This window comes from Patella vulgata, chromosome 8 (assembly GCF_932274485.2).
Source record: "Patella vulgata chromosome 8, xgPatVulg1.2, whole genome shotgun sequence".
Lineage (NCBI taxonomy): Eukaryota > Metazoa > Mollusca > Gastropoda > Patellidae > Patella > Patella vulgata.
Window position 1 is genome coordinate 54,874,844 of NC_065886.2, and position 23,037 is coordinate 54,897,880.

General features: G+C 35.0%; 1 protein-coding gene across 2 annotated transcripts; it reads left to right on the forward strand.

Moving 5' to 3' along the window:
• The first annotated feature begins 1,746 nt into the window (after positions 1-1,746).
• On the forward strand, positions 1,747-20,295 carry LOC126830061 (uncharacterized). Of its 2 annotated transcripts, XM_050560275.2 has the most exons (11): positions 1,747-1,904; positions 4,071-4,367; positions 8,721-9,020; positions 9,837-10,139; positions 11,092-11,412; positions 11,748-12,074; positions 13,445-13,567; positions 13,979-14,134; positions 15,217-15,372; positions 15,707-15,774; positions 16,485-20,295. In XM_050560275.2, exons 1-11 carry the CDS (start codon positions 1,844-1,846, stop codon positions 16,497-16,499), a joined length of 2,127 nt encoding a protein of 708 aa, XP_050416232.1. In that variant the 5' UTR covers positions 1,747-1,843; the 3' UTR covers positions 16,500-20,295. The 2 variants fall into 2 exon arrangements, with proteins under 2 accessions (XP_050416232.1, XP_050416234.1); XM_050560277.2 differs by lacking the exon at positions 13,979-14,134.
• Positions 20,296-23,037: the final 2,742 nt, after the last annotated feature.

Genomic DNA, 23,037 nt, shown 5'->3' on the forward strand with positions numbered 1-23,037 from the left:
GTCCACAATTTCCTGTGAACACTCTACAGACTACATTTATCACCCGATCGTTTTGAAAATAATATATGTTGTTTACGAATTTCCATTAAGTTATGGCGCTTGTTTCACTCTGCAGAACCTTGTGAACGCTCTAACGACAGTCATAATCTGATCTGTATTTAATTTAAATGCGATATTTAAATTATTAAACCGAAGAAGCCGCTTATCGATAATTACATCTAGAGTTAAGAATCTTGTTTCACTTTTAGAACCCCGTGAATGTTAAAACGACAAAATTTATCATCAAATATATATTAAACTGATATCAATGGGGAGGATGTATGGATATTGCTCTAGCCCGTGGAGAGTCCCGTATACTAACTGGTAGTGTCTATAAAAGGTTTCTTGACAATTTGAATTTCGACTAGAGTAGGCTATAACGATAAACATCTGATCAAAATTCCGCGCACATCTTGTGCAAAATAGTTCATTGTCAAATCCTCCATATCAGACAGAATGTGATTTATTTAGAACTGAATGTTTTAGGGATATTAGCCACCCAAGGAAACCTATAGAGAATATCCAATAAAAATGGATTATGAAAGAGCTGGTCGTTATTGCTATAACCATTTAAAATAGATAATGCCAAAAGAATATATAATGTTTCAGTTAAATTACTTTATTCTGGGTGAAATTATGAAAGTTTGAAGTTTTGACAAGAAATAGCATAAATAGTCTCGATTGTATCGTACCATTGCAATGATAATAAACAAAATCTCAATTTCCGGTCCGTCAATCGGCAATGGAGGACAGTCTAATCGATTCCATATCTCAGTCATCCTTTGACACAGAGTTGATTATAGGCTTGTCATGTGACACAGACAGGCTTGTCATGTGACACAGACAGGCTTGTCATGTGAATAAATGTCTAAATATCAATTTATATAACATTTGAAACCCGACAGAAAGATCTACATATTTAACTCTTACAAAATGCATCTAAAAAGATACATTAGTTAAGAGTTTAATAAAGAGTTGGTCATTCTTGCTATAATAATTCAAAAATAGATGATAAAAAAAGAAAATGTTGAAAATTTCAGTCAAATTACTTTGTTCTGAAGGAAATTGTCACTGTTGGAAGTTTGGACTAGAAATAGGCATCACTTGTGTCTGCACCGTCTATGGGAATTGGCGATCGTTTGATTGACAGACGATAACTTCACCCACATATTCTCGATTATCAAGTAACATATCCAATGGCCATGGTAGCCTCGCTTGACAGGTCTTTCATCACCTTTTTCGCGTAGTGACATCAGCAACTAACGAACGGTAAACGTTAACTTGGTCCGCCATTTATTGATTTAATTTTAAATTGACGATTGTTTAAATCCAAACTGTATCCAAGCCATCCGTGGGTCTACAGAGTTAATTTTGAGCTTGTACATAAAGGTCTAATTAATCATTTCTATAACATCTGAAGCCTAAATAAAGACTTGCAATAGGCAGATTTAGCTCTTGCATAGTATGTTTAAATTTACTATAAATAAACAATAAGTGGCTGACTTTTTAAACTGACAGAGGCATAATTTAATGGTCTTCATTATAAAGATAAATATATTTGTTTATATGAATCATGCATGTTTTCATGCAATGAAAGAGGAAGTTAGTTACGCCCCTGTAGTTTATATCAATTAGCCGTAAGTGTCTTGTCATACTAAATAAATATAAATTCGACTATTGCGCCTTTAGAACAACCGGGAAGTTTAATACACCAGTAGACCAAGTCAAATATCCTGTTAAATGAATCTTTCATTAATATAAATGACAGCCAGTATTATTCTTTGTGTTGTAAGTTTAACTTGAAATGGAGAATTTCAAGTTTAAAATTATTGTTTTTCTTACCATTATCCCGGATACATGTTCACGTAAGTATTTGGGGAGTTTGTTTTTATTGTTAAATAGATCCAGATCATTAACAGCTAACTACAATCTCCAACTACATGAAACATTTTACTGTAGTTATTTGGGGATTATCATTAGATGGACAATTTTATATGTGAAGAAGAGGGGACATTTAAACATCGTGCTGTCAAGTTGTCGTTGTGCCACAAACTATTTTACTTAAATATCTCGATACCCAGGCTCCAAAACTATACATCTGATTAAACATAGTTGTATGTTAAAATATTAAAATCAAGTCTGGACATACACGTAACCATTTTTTATGCTACGTCGGAACAATCTCTGTTCTAGTGAAATAAGTAGGACCAATACAATAGCCCAAGCGCATGGACCCTTAATAAACATATTACAAAATAAACATGCAGTATATTAAAGGGAGGGGGGTTGTATAGCTGAATGGTTACCGTGCGCGCGCTGTATAATAAAATGTGTCATTGAGTCAACAGGCGTGGTTTCGAATCCCCGGTTGTACGTGACAAGGAGCAGGGTTGCCTGTCCAACCTCGTGGGTTTTCTCCGGGTCCTACGGTTTCCCCCCACTGCTAAAGACCCCTACGCGCAAGCGAACTATTGAAATAAAATTAAACCATATGTTAGTCCCGAAATGACCTAGTTTGTGTCGAGTGGACGTTAAACCCCATTTCTCTCTCTCTATATACTACGGGAATGAGTCTACGTGGACCATAGATCTTCAAGTCAGTTCGGCATCTTCGTGTATTTTATGAACTGATTTGTTTGGTATGTCATTGACAATGCAATATTTGTTCCCATCCGTAGATAAAGTCAGTGTTCAGTTATCTATACTAATATTTGTGACTGTCGTTTGTCTGTCTGTGTGTCTGTCTGTCTGTTCGGGGTTGGCGGCTACACTAGGCCTGCCCCGAGTCTGAAATTTGGAGTATAGGGGTAGCTCGGACCGGGGAGTAACATAGGCCAGGTGGCGTTAGTCTACCACTTCCGGTTATGACCCCCGAGCGAAGCCGGGCATTCTTCTAGTATTCTATATATTCTTTTGTGTGTTACATTGACGATAGAGTGAGTCTAAAATTAACCGAAATTCGAACTACTATTTTTTAATCTTTCGAAATATATATTCATGGATTCTAACAACAGCCAAGAGCGGTTGTTCTCTAAATCAACCACAAATGAAATTTGTTCAGAAGAGGGCTTCGTATCTTGTTGTATTCGCACCCTTCTCTCTTCAAACAAAACTGTATAAAACGATTAAAGTTGTATTACATATGTATATTAACTGTTTAAATAATATGTGTATTGATAGAGCTTAGACACAACCCTCTTTAGAAATAATAACCCCTACCCTGGGACACAACCCACTTTACAAATAAGGTGAAATAACCCCAACGCTAACCCTGGGACACAACCCACTTTAGAAATAAACGGACCAGTTCCCATGCATGTTAATAGTATAAGATATGGGTTTATAATATCTTGAACCCACAATTAAATATGTTACAGAGACCTTGGAAGTTCTTCGAACTCAAACATTTTTATTTTGTTGAAAATTTATTGTCGAATTGTTGAAGAAGACAGGATAGAATATATATTCTAGTTTATATCCAAATTGTTTATGATTTTAGTTAATTAGACTATCTTTAATCAATATAAACCATGATGAATTTAGTTAATTAGACTATCTTTAATCAATATAAACCATGATGATTTTGTTTTATTGTGACTCCTTTATCGCATTTATTAAATTCAGCTTTTTAAAATTTATACTCACAGATCATCTGTTCCGGGATTAATGTCTTCGACGATAAAAAACAGCCTCTTATATATTAATTTTATTCCCTGTCAATTTTTACTATCTAGAACGTTAAATTAAATTTTCTTGACTTTTTTTTCTGTTATTTAATCCAAAGGGTAAAATGCTCCTTCTTGTCGCTCGATTTTGTAAACGTATGTGTACTGATGTACTGTAAGAGTAAGAAAAAAGCAAACGTGTGCAGAAATGTTCTGTACGAATAATAAACGTGAAAAATTGTCTGTTCAGTTTGAATGCGTTGTCTGTAAGTGCATGCCGATTTACGTTTCACTCTCTATATATTATTAAATATATTATTAAATATATTATCTTATTAATTAAATCTGTTTATTATTTTTTTTTAGTACTCACTGCGTCGCCTGCTATAGTATTTGATGGTCAAGAATTGGTCCTGACGTGTAGCGGTCTCACTCCTTACTATAACGATCAGATAGTGTGGAGAATAGGTGGACAATATATTGCAACTACCTCCTCGTCTGGATGGAAATGTAAGGAACCAAACTACCGGTATCCACGATTCACAATTCGTTGTTCATCACACCAACTTGTTATTAATCCTGTAGATTATATTAAGGACAAGGATAAGTCTTGGCGTTGTTCTGTAACAAACTACTACTTTAATTACACGATACAGTTTGGAGGCAAGTTGATATATTTTACTGTTTGTGATAGTTCATGATAGCATGTCAATTTACAAATAATTTTATCACGGAATTGACCAGTATATGTCACCGTTAGATGGCGTGCAGACGTGCGAGGCCAACTCCCTGGTTGCATGCCCATAAGACTCAAGTATATAAGGCCTAATACTCAAAAATTAAGAAATGAAATGTAAGAAAGAGATTTCAAATAATTTAATATTTAAAAAAAACTAAAAAACAAATGAAATAAATTTGTTTAACAGCGATAATTTCAAATTAAAAAAAAAACACCTAACAAATTAAATTTAATTGATTGGATTTCCCTTTTAAATTGATGTCCGTGGCCGTGCCCCCCCCCCCCCATGGCCGCCCCCCCCCACGCCCTTCTCTCCCTCTCTCTCTCTTAGGACTTTTATATGTACAAAACACGTTTTTCCATATGATAGTAAAATTACACACGAAACCCTTCTTTTCCCAATAATTTAAACAAATAAGTTGAACAAAATTATAGCTGTGAAACTTTTGATAACAGAATTTAGATGTTAATTTATTTGGCGTTATCAATTCATCATCTATCACGTGACTGGTGTTGGGAGAAGATATTGTTGTTACATACATGTTAGTGTGAATTACTCTCAACCATAATTGGGGGATACTTCATTTAATCAATTCAGTTATGCTATATCTATGGAAGCATATTGCGGCCATTTCAGAATCTCGCGCGAGAAGTCGAGGGCGAGAGTGCGAGGGAGCGAGAACACGAGGAAACAGGGCGAGAATACGAGGATCTCGCCCCGAGAACACGAGATTACTTTCACCTCGACTTCTCGCTCCCTCGTGTTCTCGCCTTGAAAAACCTCGTGTTCTCGCACTCTCGCCCTCGACTTCTCGACTTCTCGCCCTCGACTTCTCGACTTCTCGTCCTCGACTTCTCGCTCCATCGTGTTCTCGCCTTTAAAAACCTCGACTTCTCGCTCCCTTGCTCCCTCGCCTTTGAGTTAATCTCGTCCCCTCGTGTTCTCGCCCCCTCGCTTCGTCACAATCTCGACTTCTCGTCTTCTCGTCTTCTCGCTACCGTATCGGCATTTATATTTGGACATGGATTATAATAAACGGAAATGTTTGAAGTTCTAGAAAATTTAATAGTCCTAAACAATTTTAATCTTTTCTGGCGATGTCCACCCTAGAATGGAGGGCCTGAGAAGAGACAACGTATAGTCGTTCGGTTCGGATGGAATACAAATAACCGAGATCCCGTGTCCGGAATGTAAATGAAGTGTAAGCTACGACGGCTCAGTGAGTAGGACGTTTGCTCTCTTACTTCATCAAAGTTCTCCTGGATTTTTCGGTCGGGGTTCCTGCTTGTCAGTGGTATAGTCGTTTGAATGGTATAAATAAAAAACGAGGTTCCTTGTCCGAAATCGAAATGAAGTGGGGCTACGGTGGCTCAGTGAGTAGGACGTTTGCTCTCTTACTTCAGTGGCGTAGGAGGGAAGCCCTCGCAAGGGACCACGTATAGTCGTTCGGATGGCTTAAAAAAACGAGGTCCCGTGTCCGGAATCGAAATGGAGTGGGAGTTAGGGTGGCTCCGTGAGTAGGACGTTTGCTCTCTAACATCATTAAAGTTCGGAGCCACGGTGGCTAAGTGGGTAAGACGCTGGCTTACTAAACTGGAGGTCACGTGTTCGATCCCTGCATTGGCCGAGAAAGTTCATCGGGGTTTTCCGACGTGGTTTCCCCTTGTCATAGGTACAGGGCGGAGGTTTTAGCAAGGATAGCTGTCTAGTTGTTCGGATGGGACGAAAAACCGAGGCTATAAATTGGCGTGCACGTAATTGGCAGTTTGAATTCGATATAGACAGAGGCCTTGGATTAAAAAAGACCGAAGTTCTGTGTTCGGATTCGAAATGAAGTAGGGGCTGCTGTGGCTCATTGCGTAGTCGAGGTGTAAGTAATCTCGTGTTCTCGGGGCGAGATCCTCGTTTTCTCGCCCTGTTTCCTCGTGTTCTCGCTCCCTCGCACTCTCGCCCTCGACTTCTCGTGTTCTCGTGTTCTCGCCCTCGACTTCTCGCGGCGAGAAGTTCGAGATTCTGAAATGGTCGCAATAGGCTTCCATAAGAACACGAGAGGACGAGATTAACTCAAAGGCGAGGGAGCGAGGGGCGAGAAGTCGAGGTTTTTCAAAGGCGAGAACACGAGGGAGCGAGAAGTCGAGGGCGAGAAGTCGAGGGCGAGAGTGCGAGAACAAGTTTTTCTCCAACGGCGAGAACACGAGGGAGCGAGAAGTCGAGGGATGAGGGAGCGAGAAGTCGAGGTGAAAGTAATCTCGTGTTCTCGAGGCGAGATCCTCGTATTCTCGCCCTGTTTCCTCGTGTTCTTGCTCCCTATCACTCCCGCCCTCGACTTCTCGTCTTCTCGTGTTCTCGCCCTCGACTTCTCGCGGCGAGAAGTCGAGATTCTGAAATGGCCGCAATAGGCTTCCATATATATCGGTGTATAGGGTTGTAGGCTTGAATTAAATTAATAATATGTTTTGTAAATATAAACCCAGCCTTAGTATTATCTAAAATATCAGTCATCAGTCTAATGCCCTAAATAGTGAACGTATCAATGTTGACGTGTTTATGTATTATTAAACAATGGTTTTATAGCTATATCTACTATTGAATCTGGGAAGGGTCTTATGCGTTTGTTTAAATCACCCCAAGATTCTAGTAAGTTTTTATAAAAATCTGATAAATACTTTAATAACCTTTTGGCATATAAAACTTTACCAAGATTAAAATTACCGTACATGTTAATACAATATATCAATAAATTTAATTATCTATTTTAGACTTAATGAAGGCTTTACTCTTGAGGTTAAGATTATTTATTTCCAAAGGAATTTATGTAACTTATTTCTATTTCAATATCCGGGGGTATTGGTAGAACGGCCATAAGAAAATATAATTTAGTTAAAACTAGACATTGTACAACAGTGGATTTGCCATGTAAGGTTAGGGTATTGGTAGAACGGCCATAAGAAAATATAATTTAGTTAAAACTAGAGATTGTACAACAGTGGATTTGCCATGTAAGGTTAGATTTCGTTTACTCCATAATTAACAATTTGTTTGATTTTTGTAAATTTAGTATCCAAGTACATATTTCCACAATACTGCTTATATTCGGTCCAAGATATACATCTAGAATTAACATGCACTCAGTAACAATATTAACTGGTATATGAAAGCTATATTTACCAACCGGCATTATTTCCGACTTTTCAACATTCACTTTTTTGCTCCTGATGCTATACAATAGGGTTCAATAATTTCAAAAACTCTATTTACTGACTTTTCATCCGAGAGAGTTAAAATATAGTATTAGATGGATGGCCTATGTAAATGCACTTAACAAGCTACAAAGGAGTTTAAATTTTCCTATCTAAATGTATTCACTTTACTCGACATCTTCGACCGTGGGAAGAACAAAAGGTACAATATACTTGTATTCATTTTGTCACGATCAGGTAATTAGTGTACCGTTGTATTTATCAAGTTTCAAAATAGTCGATGAGAAACTCTACGCCACCGATACCAACTGAACTATATTACGCAACCATTTATATATTTACAAAACGAAATGAAATGAAATGAAATGGGGTTTAACGTCCTACTTCGTCTGCTCCGAACTGGGCATACCCCATCCAGTTAAGTATGCTATGAGGGAAATTTTGCCTAGACAGCGGCATTATGGTCTACTCTTGTATCGAATTCCAACTTCTAAGGGATCTTTTATGTACACGCTAATATGTACACGGGACCTCGGGTTTTTCGTCCCATCTGAACGACTAGCCAGCTGTCCCAGTCCCTACAGCCCTACATCACTGACAATGGGAAACCACACTGGAAAATCCAGATGAACTTTCTCGGCCAATGTAGGAATCGAATACGATACCTCCAGGCTTGCGAGCCAGCATCTTATCCACCCCACGTATCCTGCATTAGCGCCTAATTTGTGTTATGAATTGAATTAACTTTCTCGAGCGTAGTTCGAAATGTAAATTAAAGTACTTCAAGAATGGGTCATAGTAAGTAAAGAGAGCAATACGCCCATATCAGATGGGTATATTGCACATCGACCAACAGCCTCAGTAGAACTAATATATCTGAGAATTCATATCACCTATCAGGATCAATTATCTTGCTTACTAGACGGTTCTTGAAGCAAATTTTGACCAAACCTATACTCCGAGATTTCACAAATCATGTGTGATTCCCGAATGGGAGATCAATAATTATTGATTACATATTTTCATTTACAATTTGTGTTTATAACTGAGTCTATAAAAAGTGATTTTATTTATAGTACCAGTGAGGAATATACTATTATCTATTGAACCAGAAAGTAAAACTGACGCTGGGTTAACATTTATTAAAACCAGAATTGGTGACAACTTAAGTTTTAAATGTGAGATCACACCAGCATCTCAACCACTAAGTTTCCAGATGTGCGACCCAACTTGCCTCGAAGTTAATCTTTATGGTCAAACTTATATGGAAAAAAATGTAACAATCAACGCAGACATGCACAGATCGGTGATATATTGTACAGCGACATATATAGAACAAATAATTAGGTCAAGGTCAACAACAATATTGTTATCAGGTGAGCGCGTCTTTTATACATGTTGGAATACGTCATCATCTACCCTCGGTACGTCATCATCTACCCTCGGTACGTCATAATCTACCCTCGGTACGTCATCATCTACCCTCGGTACGTCATCATCTACCCTTGGTACGTCTGTATAGTTACATCATCATCTACCCTCGGTACGTCTGTATATTTTCCCGTCCAAAAGGTATTGCTCCGTCACCGAACCTTGAAGGGTTGTAAACATTCTGCAGGGTATTATTAAAGAGGCTAAATCTGTCTATTACAGGCCTTTCTTTAGGCCTTAAATATTATATAAATTATTAATTAGACATTTATTAACATGCCAGGACCAAAATCAACTTTCGATGCTCTAGATTTTCAACAGATTTAAATATGAATTGCGGATAGTGATTTAATTAAAAAATAGATAATTGAGACTTTGTTTATTATCGTAACAGCGGTAGCATTGACAATCGTGACTACGATGCTCTGCAATCGACGATAAATCGGCTCAGAACGAAGTAATTTTATTGAAATTATCACCTTATACCCTTTTCATGATCTATTTTTAAACTATTATAGTGTGAACCGTCAGCTCTTTATCTAAATCTTACATAATGCATGTTTAACTTCCCAAGTAAAACAGAAATGGTGTTAGATATAGTTGAAAGAATAAGCACATGATCGATGTCACGTGAATGACACTCGTCACTTATAAACATTGACAATACGGTTTTGATTTTAGAATCAACGATTATGAGAATACTGTTCAATTGTGAAATCATTTTTATGACTGATTTCTTTTCTTTTCTTTTCTTCTCCTAGATGATATTCAAGATCTTATCTTAACATCTTCACCCCGGAGCGACGACTTTGATCACACATTAACATTATATGAGGACGAAATAATGAACTTAACATGTGAAGCATTGAAAGCTTTTCCTACACCAACTATTGAAATATTTATACAATCAACAAATTACAACCAAAGTATAGTCAGTACTGGTAGAATGTTACGTTCTAATGTACATGTTACACATCAGATGAACGGTGCGATAATATCGTGTAATGCAGATATTACTACAAAACAAGTTGAAGCTAAATACAAGATACGGTTACAGGTTTTATGTAAGTAACATAGGGTATCACACATTAGATACATACTTGATGAACATATGAACAACAGTTGTAAAACAGTTTATATCTTTATATATGAAATATAATAAAATAGGGTTTAACGTCCTACTGTTCTGCACCGACCGAGCTTATTAAGCCGGACATGCGCCATGCAGTGTTCCACGAGGCTCGGAGTGTTCCATGAGGGAATTTTGGCTCGGAAAACGGCACTATTGCCTACTCTTATATCGAATTCCAATTATCAAGAGTTCTTTAGTGTGTACGTCAATATGTAGACGGGACATGTTTTTGTCCTATCCGAACGACTATACGTCCTGGATCGCTGACAAGGGGTCCTGGATCACTGACAAGGGGGAGCTTTCTTGGTCAACACTAGCTAACGAACCATGGATCCCTATATCTTTATAAATTTGAACGTCAACTCAAAGGGCTTTTAAAGTAGCCACCTCCTGCGCAGAAATCTCTTAGAATATTTTATCCTAGTCCCGTACAACTGCCTGCAGGCTTGTGGTACGTTATGGCAAAAATGGAATCTCAAAAAGAAATGAATCAATATGGCCGTATACGGGATAAATGTAGAGGTTAATTGAAAAATATTTTTGTTCAAAAATTATTCCAAAAGATCTAAATTAAGTTTAAATGAGTTTCAATTGATTTCACACCACCATCTTCATCTGTCTTAAACAAATAACGTGAAAATAAATATCGTTGTTATACAAGCCATTCCATTATAAATAAATATCGTTTTTATACACGTCATCCCATTATAAATAAATATCGTTTTTATACACGTCATTCCATTATAAATAAATATCGTTTTTATACACGTCATTCCATTATAAAGACAATTATTTTGATATTCAACTTAATGAAATACTAACAAATCTTACATAAAAATATACGTGAATGATCTAACATGTTTTAGTTTTACTTTTAACTTCAGATGCTCCAATTGTTTCAATATCAGTACACAATGCTACCAACAACAACAGTACAGGTATTAACATCAACAATAGTACAGGTATTATACTACAATGTACAGCCGATGCCCAGCCAAATAATTTGACCTTTTCTCCATGGCAGCATTATATTGGTAATGAACTAATACGTGAAATACCCGGTATGGAAGAGGAAGATGGTAAAAGTTATAATCTAGAAGTTTCAACTGATTTTAAAGATGATGGAATTTATATATGTAGTGTTAGTAATGGTATTAACAGAAATAACCAAACAGAACAAACAGCTAGATATCTACATAATACAGGTAATATATCTACATAATACAGGTAATATATCTACTTAATACAGGTAATATATCTACACAATACAGGTAGCTACTTAATACAGGTAATTTATCATGATAGCATAACGTAAATATGATCCACCAGTAGAAGTCCCTTTCTACTCTATATGACATCCCTTTATTAGTTGTAACAATAATTCTATTAAATAATTCCTCTACAATGTAAGATATATTGATTTCCATTAAGATAAGGAATTACTGGGGTTTTTTAATGGAGTGAAACAGCCTTGTATGCAGTTATTTATCATCAAGTACAGAGGCGATTCATGATGAACGTTTTGTATAATTTGTTTCAGTTAAAGCAGAGTTCCACAGTAAGAATATTAGTAAAGAGAATGGTCGTGTTGGTGATTATATAGAGTTATATAAGATCTATACATGTCCTATGGATTGTAATATTACATGGTATAAAGATGAAAGAAGGGATATTATATCAACTATTGAATATAGTAGAATACCTAGTTACTATAATTCTACTGTATTAATACCTAGTAATAAAACAGTAATAAGACTAACATCTATTCAACTATCTGATACAGCTACATATACTTGTAATATATGTAATACCAATGGTTGTATTCATTCCTCTGTTGAACTTATAGTGGAGACTACATCTAGGTTGGGTAAGTAAACATTTGTTTAAATTAAAATAGGTTCCCTATCAAAGAGGTATTATGTAAGAGCTAAATCTTCATGATACATGTCTGCCTTTCTTTTATGTTATTTGAATTATTATTTAGATATTTATTCACGTGCCAAGCCAGTAATCACCTCTCTAGGACATCGCATGGTCGAGATTTCTATCTATTTAATCAGGTGACAATTCTATTCCACAACGTTTAATTGGTTATATTTTATATTTTAAGTTAAATATTCCCAAACCCCTGGTTGTTGATATTTGTTATTATATGTGTGTTTTCCCACTACATCTAATTGATGATACGATTTATGTTAATATGTCAGCTACCTCTAGTAGTTATGTAATGTTAATATGTCAGCTACCTCTAGTGGTTATTTAATGTTAATATGTCAGCTAACTCTAGTGGTTATTTAATGTTAATATGTCAGCTACCTCTAGTGGTTATGTAATGTTAATATGTCAGCTAACTCTAGTGGTTATTTAATGTTAATATGTCAGCTATAAAAGATAATAGCTGGATGGATTATTTTATATTAATATAAAGATAATAGCTGAATGGATTATTTTATATTAATATAAAGATAATAGCTGAATGGATTATTTTATATTAATATAAAGATAATAGTTGAATGGATTATTTTATATTAATATAAAGATAATAACTGAATGGATTATTTTATATTAATATAAAGATAATAGCTGGATGGATTGTTTTATATTAATATAAAGATAATAGCTGAATGGATTATTTTATATTAATATAAAGATAATAGCTGGATGGATTGTTTTATATTAATATAAAGATAATAGCTGGATGGATTATTTTATATTAATATAAAGATAATAGCTGAATGGATTATTTTATATTAATATAAAGATAATAGCTGAATGGATTATTTTATATTAATATAAAGATAATAGCTGGATGGATTATTTTATATTAATATAAAGATAATAGCTGGATGGATTATTTTATATTAATATAAAGATAATAGCTGGATGGATTATTTTATATTAATATAAAGATAATAGCTGGATGGATTATTTTATATTAATATAAAGATAATAGTTGAATGGATTATTTTATATTAATATAAAGATAATAGCTGAATGGATTATTTTATATTAATATAAAGATAATAGCTGGATGGATTGTTTTATATTAATATAAAGATAATAGCTGAATGGATTATTTTATATTAATATAAAGATAATAGCTGGATGGATTATTTTATATTAATATAAAGATAATAGCTGAATGGATTATTTTATATTAATATAAAGATAATAGCTGGATGGATTATTTTATATTAATATAAAGATAATAGTTGAATGGATTATTTTATATTGTAGAATCTATAGAAGGTTCTGATAGACAGCTTGTATTTGGTATAACTGGTGGTGCTATATTTACTATAATTATATTGGTAATTATAATAGTCGTATTGGTAGTGATATTACATAGAAACAAACCAGGTTAGTATTCCTTTCTTAATTATAACTGACCATGTCTTCGTATTTATCTGGCAAGTCGTTCGGATTGGACGAAAAAAACACTAGGACCCGTGTACACATTGGCGTGGACGTAAATTTCCATTGGCAGATGGAATTCGATATAAGGGTCCGGGCAAAAAATCCCTCATAGCACACTGTGTGGTGTATGCCCGTTTGCCCAGTCGGAGCAGAACAGTTAAACCCCATTTCAGGTGTTGCGGCCAGTTCCATTTGTGACTTATAAATAGTATTTGCAACTAACATCTTATATAAGTATACAGTATTATCTTATAAATAATATTAGCAACTAAAATCTTATATAAGTATAAAGTATTATCTTATAAATAATATTCTCAAATAACATCTTATATAAGTATACAGTATTATTTTCAGTCGCAAAGAATCCAACAAAGTCGGAGATGGAAATAATGGAGAATGCGCTGTATCAAAGTGCTGATTTAGATCCAACATTTACTGGAAATAACACGTCAAATAACAATGAAAGAGGACCAGTTTACGCACAGGTTGAAAAGGATTCTAAAAAGAAAGGTAAAATACCTTCTCTTTTTCAAGTATAAACTTTACGCGGCTGGCATACAAACAATACTCCTTGAAACTGAATCATGAAAGTGCAAATAATATTGTTATTATACAATTAGTTGGCATCTATGGTACGGTGTTTAGCCCACATGCAATTGCTAGCATGCCATAAGGTGCCGTATTATGTCCACATACAATAATTGATGCCCCATAAGGTACGGTGTTTAGCCCACATGCAGTAGTTGATGCCCCATATGGTACCGTGTTATGTCCACATGCAATAGATGGTGTCCCATAAGGTACCGTGTTTAGCCCACATGCAATAGATGGTGTCCCATAAGGTACCGTGTTTAGCCCACATGCAGTAGTAAACCTGGCCCCGAGTTCACATAGCATTCTCAGACTTCAAGTTAAGAATTTACTCATAAAACATTTGTTGTTTTAATGTATGAAATACACCAATAAGAAACTATATGCAAAGTTTTGTGTTTCTGGATCAAAGATATTTCGAAAGTTGAGTAAATTCTCAACTTAAGTCTGAGAATGCTTTGTGAACCTGGAGCCAGGTTAGATACTATAATGTATTAAATTGCAAATCAAAATTTGGACGGCTAGTACCCTCCATATTAACCACAGTACTAAGAATATTATCGATATCTAAATCATTTTCGTGAGCAGCCGTTCCATCACAACTTTAACGGCTGTTATCCCCCATATCAAGAACATTACAATTTTTACGGCTATTATCTTCCATATCGTGTACATTACCAAATGTAATCAGTATCCAAATGCTTATCAAATATATTCTTATTATTAATATTTGTTTTCGACTGTGTTATAAACATGTCGTCTCCATGTCGAATATTTTGGACTGTCTGTGTATGCTTGCATTGTATTGTATGATCACAGAAAGTATTGTCAACATGTGTCAGGGGAGGTAATAATATAGCACGTGTTATTCATTCTTATTTAATATCTAGTACACTAACTTACAGAAAATATCAATTAAAAACAAATACGGTATTATTTAATATCTCGAAAACTAACTTACAGAAAATATCAATTAAAAACAAATACGGTATTATTTTCAGTCGCAAAGAATCCAACAAAGCCGGAGATGGAAATAATGGAGAATGCGCTGTATCGAAGTGCTGATTTAGATCCAACATTTACTGGAAACAACAGGTCAAATAATAATGAAAGAGGACCAGTTTACGCTCAAGTTCAAAAGGATTCTAAAGAGAACGGTAAACAAATCTTCTGTTTAAAACCATTAATTTTATACCAACTATCATACCGACATCACCACGCCATATTGTTATTATCATTCAATCGAATATTACAGATTCACTGTTATGCCCCTTTTTTTAAAAAAAAAATCGTTTATGTAATAGATGATGACCACCAATTAATTGAATATTAAAAAAAAGAAAATGAAGCACGTGTTTTGAATAACTTGCTTAGCATGTAGTAAAATTAACCGAAAGTTGCAACTCATATCTATTTGAATAATTACAAAAATGTACTCCAACTACCACCCACGTTCGGGAATCGTTCCTGTAATATTGTCTATTATTTCAGAGAATGACCAGAAACCTGAGGCTGTTTATTATAATACAACTTCTGGGGAAGTCTTATATAGCAATATCGTAAGTATTAATACTATTACATCCGATGTAACTATTGACTACTGATGACCCAAATCTCTCGGTCAGATACTAAACCCCACTGGAAAGTCACATGAACATTAAATATTCCCGCATTTCCTTATTCACAATAAAATAATTCAAGTATGTCGAGTTTTTTTAGTAAGATTTCGAACAAAAATATGAAGAGTATTGGCTGTCGCTTGAGACTCGACTCGAATCCCGGCGTAGGTCAAGAAGAACCTTGGTGTTTTTTCAAGCGCCGTCTCGTCCGTCTCCAATGTCGGGTACCCTATGGTTTTAATTGTTCCTGTATATATTGGCGTGCTGATCAAGCAATCTCTTTGTAAAATCAAAATTTCCATAAAGTAGTCTCATACTACTATCGTGTTAGTTTTATTAGACCAGGCATAGTAAACTTATAGTAGTTAGTTTTATGTTAGTTTTATTACACCAGGGATAGTAAACTTATAGTAGTCTCATTTTGACAAAAGTATTGTGTTAGTTTTATGAGATCAAGGCAAAAAAAAAACCCCCAAAACAAAAAAAAACCACCTAAAATAGAAAACAAGACCCAAAACAAAACCAGCCCAATTATATATGTTTATCAGCTACTTATTTAAAGACCCACATAAACCAAATCTACATATAATTTTATGGGTTTTTTCTGGGTTTATATATTTTACCTAATGTTTACATTTTTATATCTCTAGGATGACAGACTGTAAATGACTGCAGTCGCTTGTGTCATTGATGGCTGCAGTCGCTTGTGTCATTGATGACTTCAGTCGCTTGTGTCATTGATGTAATGAGAACTACCGACGTTATGGGGCTGACAGAAATATACAAATGAAGACATTAATTATTTTTAAGACATTTCGTATTTACACGAATTCACTTATTTGTTGGCGTTTTGTTAACAGTTTATTTCTTACATATTAAAGAATATATTTGAATAACAGCGGGTTTGAGCCTTTGCTGATGAAAATGCTCAAGGGCGGGTTGTCCTAGTTTCTACCTGTTATTTCATGTTTCATTCTCATTGCTATCTGACCCTATTTCGGTTCGTTTTTATATGACCACATTTTCATCAAGAAGTTTTGTACCGCTGCCCCTTTCCGTCCGGACGTCCGATACATTTGATTGTGAAAACTCTAACGGTCACAATGAAATGAAATGAAATGGAGTTTAACGTCCCACTGCTCTGCGGTCACAGTGTAACTCATCTTCGGTATTCCCAGTGTTTTCATTCCGTTCTAATCCACTATTAAATTGTAGTTCGTATATTTATAGCAATTCTCCCTCTGTCTCCTTTCTCCCCTTCTGCGTGCCCATTTTTGTTGATTTTTTAGTCTAGGATGGACGAAGAGGGTTTGAATTAACATTTTCTGCCAGGTTTTGGTAAATATTCATGATTTTGAGGCGGAAGGATAACACGATTATCAGGTTGGCTACGGTGATATGTACGACAACTAGTTACATGTTTTAGTATGTTTCTTCAAGTTTGTGTATCTCAAAATTTTGGAGATCAACCTCATACAAATTTTAGTGCAAAGACATGACCATTTGTTCCTCTGTCTTTAGTGAAAAGACATGACCATTTGTTCCTCTGTCTTTAATGAAAAGACATGACCATTTGTTCCTCTGTCTTTAATGAAAAGACATGACCATTTGTTCCTCTGTCTTTAGTGAAAAGCATTCAGTCCAACGAACAGTTGAAGGTGGGCAAAGAGGCCAGAATTAACATTGAAGTCAATGGGGAAATTAATGGTGGTCTGCCTCCTGTATGGAAACGACCTGACGGTGGATGAAAGGCCTAAATTTGATGATATGATCTCCAAATTGTCAGAAAATATTATATATGACATTTTGATAGTAAAAAAAGTGAAATGGTAAAATTTCAAAAATATTTGACAAATTTGTGAGGGGAAATTTTGATTTTAGTCAAAATTTTGTGATTTTCAGTGTTTATTTACTTTTCAAAATTAGTGGAAAATATTTTTATGTATGTTTTTTACTTTTTCTGCATCATAAAGGCTAGACGGGAAGAAAGTATCATAATTTCACTAAATTTTTCCTAAAAATCATGATAAGTTGTCTGAAATTCTTCAGATTACCCCCATTATTGCTGTCAAAATTTTAATTATTCATCTGTTGTAAAATGAACCAAAATGGCTTGCATGTCTTTTTTTTCATTGTTAAATAACTTTGAAAGGATCCTTGCGTTTGTCAGATATTGAAAAAGTAATCATGTGTTTGTCAACAATTTGAAAATTAAGAAATTTAGTCTAATTATGTAGTGTTGAGGTATGTTAGAATTTTCAAAACATGAGTGAACTGCATTTTGCTGCTGAGTCCTCTGGCTTAACACAATTTTAATCTTTCAAAACCTGAAATTGTCGCATTTCCCTTCTCGAGAAAGTAAAATCTATGTGTTTGCAGGGAAATTTCTGTCTTCATTTCATTTAGATTGGCTCCCCCCACCTCACCCCTTTTCTTTAACATGATATTTGGATATTCAATTGAACATTTGTTGACTCCAAATTAGCAGTAATTGGATTTTGTGCTTGAATTGTAACCGAGCATTTTATTTGGCACAAACAAATAGTTACATATAAGATTTCAAGGATTTCTAAGACTTTTTGTTTATGGCCAAACATGTAATCCTATGACATTTCTTCCAAATGAGTCCACCCCCCAAAAGGGATATGTTGTAGATGTGTTTTTTGCAGCTTAATGTTTTACATTTTGGATGTAAATCTATTATTTGTGGTGATCTTTTAAATTGTGGCACTTACAGAGCAATAAAATATTAATTAAATTTTTTTCATACCCCTTGCCCTTTTATGCTATGAATTATGTCATAACTCCCTTTTTCCACCTCATTTTGTCAGGAAATTTATGTAAAGATTAGAACAACTTGCTTCCACAAAATATTTACACTATGTAATTTCAAGGATACCTCTGATTGTTAAAGTATTTTAAAAACTGAAATATTCCCATTTTTTAAAAAAAAATAGTGCTTTGTGACCCTTTTATTAGAGTGGCTGGTTATCACCTAAATACAGCATTTGTTTTACATTTATCAATCCATATTTTAATAAATAGTTCATATAACTTCTTATAACTAACTGTGTTTATATGTATGTATATAAGCCAGAGATACACGAACATGGCTTTAAGCCATATTCCACCAACAGTATTACTTTACTGAATGATTTATGTAAATAATGTATATATTTCTAATTCATTTATAATTAATTGTATTATCAAAATATGAAGTATGTTTCGCTGATCTCAAATATGTATAACATCTATATGTTTGACTTTTGTTATTATTATTATTACTATTCGTTCTTTATCTGAAATGTTTCATTCTGTTATGTTTTATTATTATTGAACTTATACTTGGCAATTTGGTCCGGTCTTCACTAATTTCATATTACATAATTTGTTGTTAGTAAGTACGCATTTAGAATAATTTGAACTTCTCTCATTTAGGCTAACTCCTAAACTTGTCCGGTGAGAGTTACTTCCCTTTGCCAACGTCCTTTTCAATTAACGATGTATGGGATTGGTCGATAAAACTATCACAATCATCAAGGGTGGATAACTTGAAAACGAGTCCTCCTCATAGATTAACCCAGGTGGTTAGTGGAGTAGAACGGAATGAAACCACTGGGGATACCGAGGATGAATGAAACTAAACATATATGTTTATGTCAAAAGATCTCGAATGATTTCGATGGTCGTAACTTCCTAGATTATTGCCCTTGATTGTGGGAAATTTTATTGAAATTGATTATGGTTCAAAGATAATATGTTTAGTACATATCGCGGATGAGTTCGATTTTCGTTAAAATTGCCTCCCCTGTCATGCAAATAGTATCAAAGGGTGAAATGCATATACCAACGTTGTGGACTCTCTAGAGTCTAATGAACAATGATATGCAGTATGCTACGAGACAAATATTTACCCTTACAGCATGATCTGTTCCTGCCATCTTTTATCTCGGGGTGGTAAATGAGGTCTCTTGAATACAGATTAGCTCAATTTTATCAACATAGTGTTGACGTAACTGCGTGCTCTAATGAAACACTTATCCAAAAATGGCCAAGTATCCGTCCTAATAGCAGACGTAGCCAAACGCTTGAGATAAATTAAAGGGCGCGATTAAATTCGCTTCAGACATCATTTGGGATTCCTAGAGAGACATACCGTTAACCGTCTCGGCTTTCAGGTCGATCGAGATCATCATGTAGATCTATCAAGAAGGGTGTGGCTCTTGCCACCTTTAGTACTCTAAGGGATAATTAGACATCATGTACGTACTCTCAGCCCCTGGTTCGAGGCCGAGAGAGAGAGAGAGAGAGAGAGAGCCTGTAGTATTTCAATCGTTAGGTCTGAGTTCTAGGCTTGTTAAACTCAGACTGTATATATTATAATAACACATAATGTACTATCATAGATATGTTGTAGTTTCCTGTATTTAATATATAAACATAGTTATAATAAAACGGTGTCCCGGAGTTATTTACTCATTGAAATAGTTTATACACAGCGTGAAAGTCCTACCCAGACACAGGATAGTGTTACAAAGAGTCCCGTGTACAGAGAATGAAATTTATTGATTTTCAGCTCTTCCCGACCCTTCGTTATGGCGTTATTCATATTTTTCCGTAAACCTTGTGAACGCGATAGAGCCCAGAGTTTTTCAAAATTTGGTATTAAAATCTGCCGCGAACCATAAACCCTGTGTCTAGCTTTATTCTAAAAGAAATATGGCCTGAAAACCATGAAATAAATGACATTTAAAAAAAGAATGTCGCCCACACATTACCAGAAATAACTTAAATGATATCACTTAGCGTCATACAGCCGATGTTTTCAGAATGAAATGAGCCGTGTACAATGGACTTAGATGAAGGTTTGAAGTCAAATAAAAACAATCCTTCATTAATTAAAACACGAATATTTGGAGTTAGGCGATAGTTGTGTCACTAAATTGGCCTCTGTAAGATTAATTAGTCATGGTTTTCAAAGTTGGATGCAAAAATGGGCTATTGGGCTGTGAAACATCGCAAACTCTCACAACTTTCCAAACACCATTTGGCAGATACTGTTTCCAGAGACTACCCTTTGGACTATCTGTCTCACAGAACATTTTCCAAATGAAGATCGCTTAGATTTCCAAATGAAGATCGCTTAGATTTCCAAATGAAAATCGCCCAGATTCTGGATCAAGTCGATGTAGTTGCTGCAATTGCTGATGACGTACCTATTTCTGCTAAAACTGGTAAAAACAACACGACAAAATTCTCCATCAATTAATGTCTGTTGCTGCACAGGATGGTCTAGTCTTTAATTCAACCAAATGTGTCATTAAGGACAAAACTATGTTCCCCTTTAGGCATGTCATACACAGATAAAGGGGTTCGTCCTGATCCTATGAAGATATATGATCTAAATCAGATGCTCTCACCTCCCTCCCCTACATGCAAGAACCAACTTCAAGAATTCTTAGGGTTTGTCACCTATATGTCGCCTATCATACCAAATCTTTCTGCCATACTGAGAGATCTTCTGAAGAAGGATACCAGTCTATTTCTCAAACAACGGAATGAATTAACCCACTGTGGTGAATCGATTCGTTGATCCGGTACAGCACGTTAACCTACAATTATAAACGAAATCTATCGACTAAAATATCAAGCGCCACCTACGCCACTAATGCAGAAAAGCAGCCAGCAGACTGCCAGTTTCTGATATTAAACCTTACATTTTGTCCTGTGCGCGAGCCATGAGTGCTTTCACTGTGTCCACGAGAATACGTAATGATGTTTATTGACAGTCTCTACTTGACTTTGTGACCACGGTGGTGGAACAGTCCATTTTTTAAAAGTCATTATAGTCAATTCACTGACTAATAACAACCACCGGTTCCCTAATATAATGGTCAAATAATGCAAAAATTGTCTAAGTCATTTAATGACGCGAAAAATGCATGCATTACAAAAATAATACTTCAAACCACTAAAGTCCATATTAATAACTCCTCAAACAAAATAGATCTTAATACGATCACAATTTTTAATTTAAATCAGTTTTTTTGTCTTTCCTGTAAAATTCTGTATAAATGCTTTAGATTGAAGATATTCATACTTAAATCTCAAAAAAAGCAGATATATTGGATGTATATCTACAGATAGTCACCAAAACACATTGATTATATGAGTTTTCTAAAACGAACTGAAGATAAACAAGGAGAAATAGCAATTTTTATATCAATTCACTGCTCAGGCGTCCTCATTTATGATATCTTTTACTTCGTTTTAGAAAACTTATTTAATCAAATGTGTTTCGAGACGATCTGTAGATATACATCCATCAAATCTGCTTTTTTGAGATTCAAGCTCAAATATCGAAAAACGAGCTAGTTGTCCTCTATTATTCGCTAATATCGAAAAATCGAAAATCTAGCTAACTTCACTCTACCAGCAATATGCTGGCTGCAACGATATGGCTATCTTTACAAATTACTGATTTCATGTTCTCTATCATATGAGAAAAGCAAAAGAACAATTTATACGAAATACAATTGAATCGTGTTGGAAACAATTGGAAACTATTATTCGAGACAAACGCAAACCTAGCAGGATCAAACAAGTCTAATCCACTACCCGAGGGTGTTACTGATAAGCAACTTGCCGAAGACTTGGCATCATCTTTCCACAGTAAAATGGATAAAATATACAGAAGGGAAACTGTTATTGGATGTACCTGCCTATAATTTGAAATCTTTTGGATCCAGAACTTTTCGATACAGCGCATCAATTGTTTGGAATACACTTCCAGAAAATATCCGACAATGTGCATCTGTGTCGGTTTTTAAATCCAAAGTGAAAACTTGGTTGTTTAGTCACTATCATTAACACTCCGAAGTGAGAACATTTTCTAGCGCCTAGTGCATTCCCTAGTGGATTGAATAGTTGCGCGATACAAATATCATTATCATTATTATAACAGTTAACGGCGTTTATCGCAGTTGATTTAAGCGATTTAACAATAATATTGTGTCCAGATAATCAAGACTACATTGTCTATATGATCACGTTTGCTCATCAAGTGATTCTAGAGTCTGGGTAATCTGGATGGTATATAGGTACACGACACCTGAGGCTTGTAACTGTCTCTATGTCAATCTCACAGCCTCTACCTTACTGCCTCTTCAAAGAGTCCAAGGCATGGCCGCCAAAGTGACACTT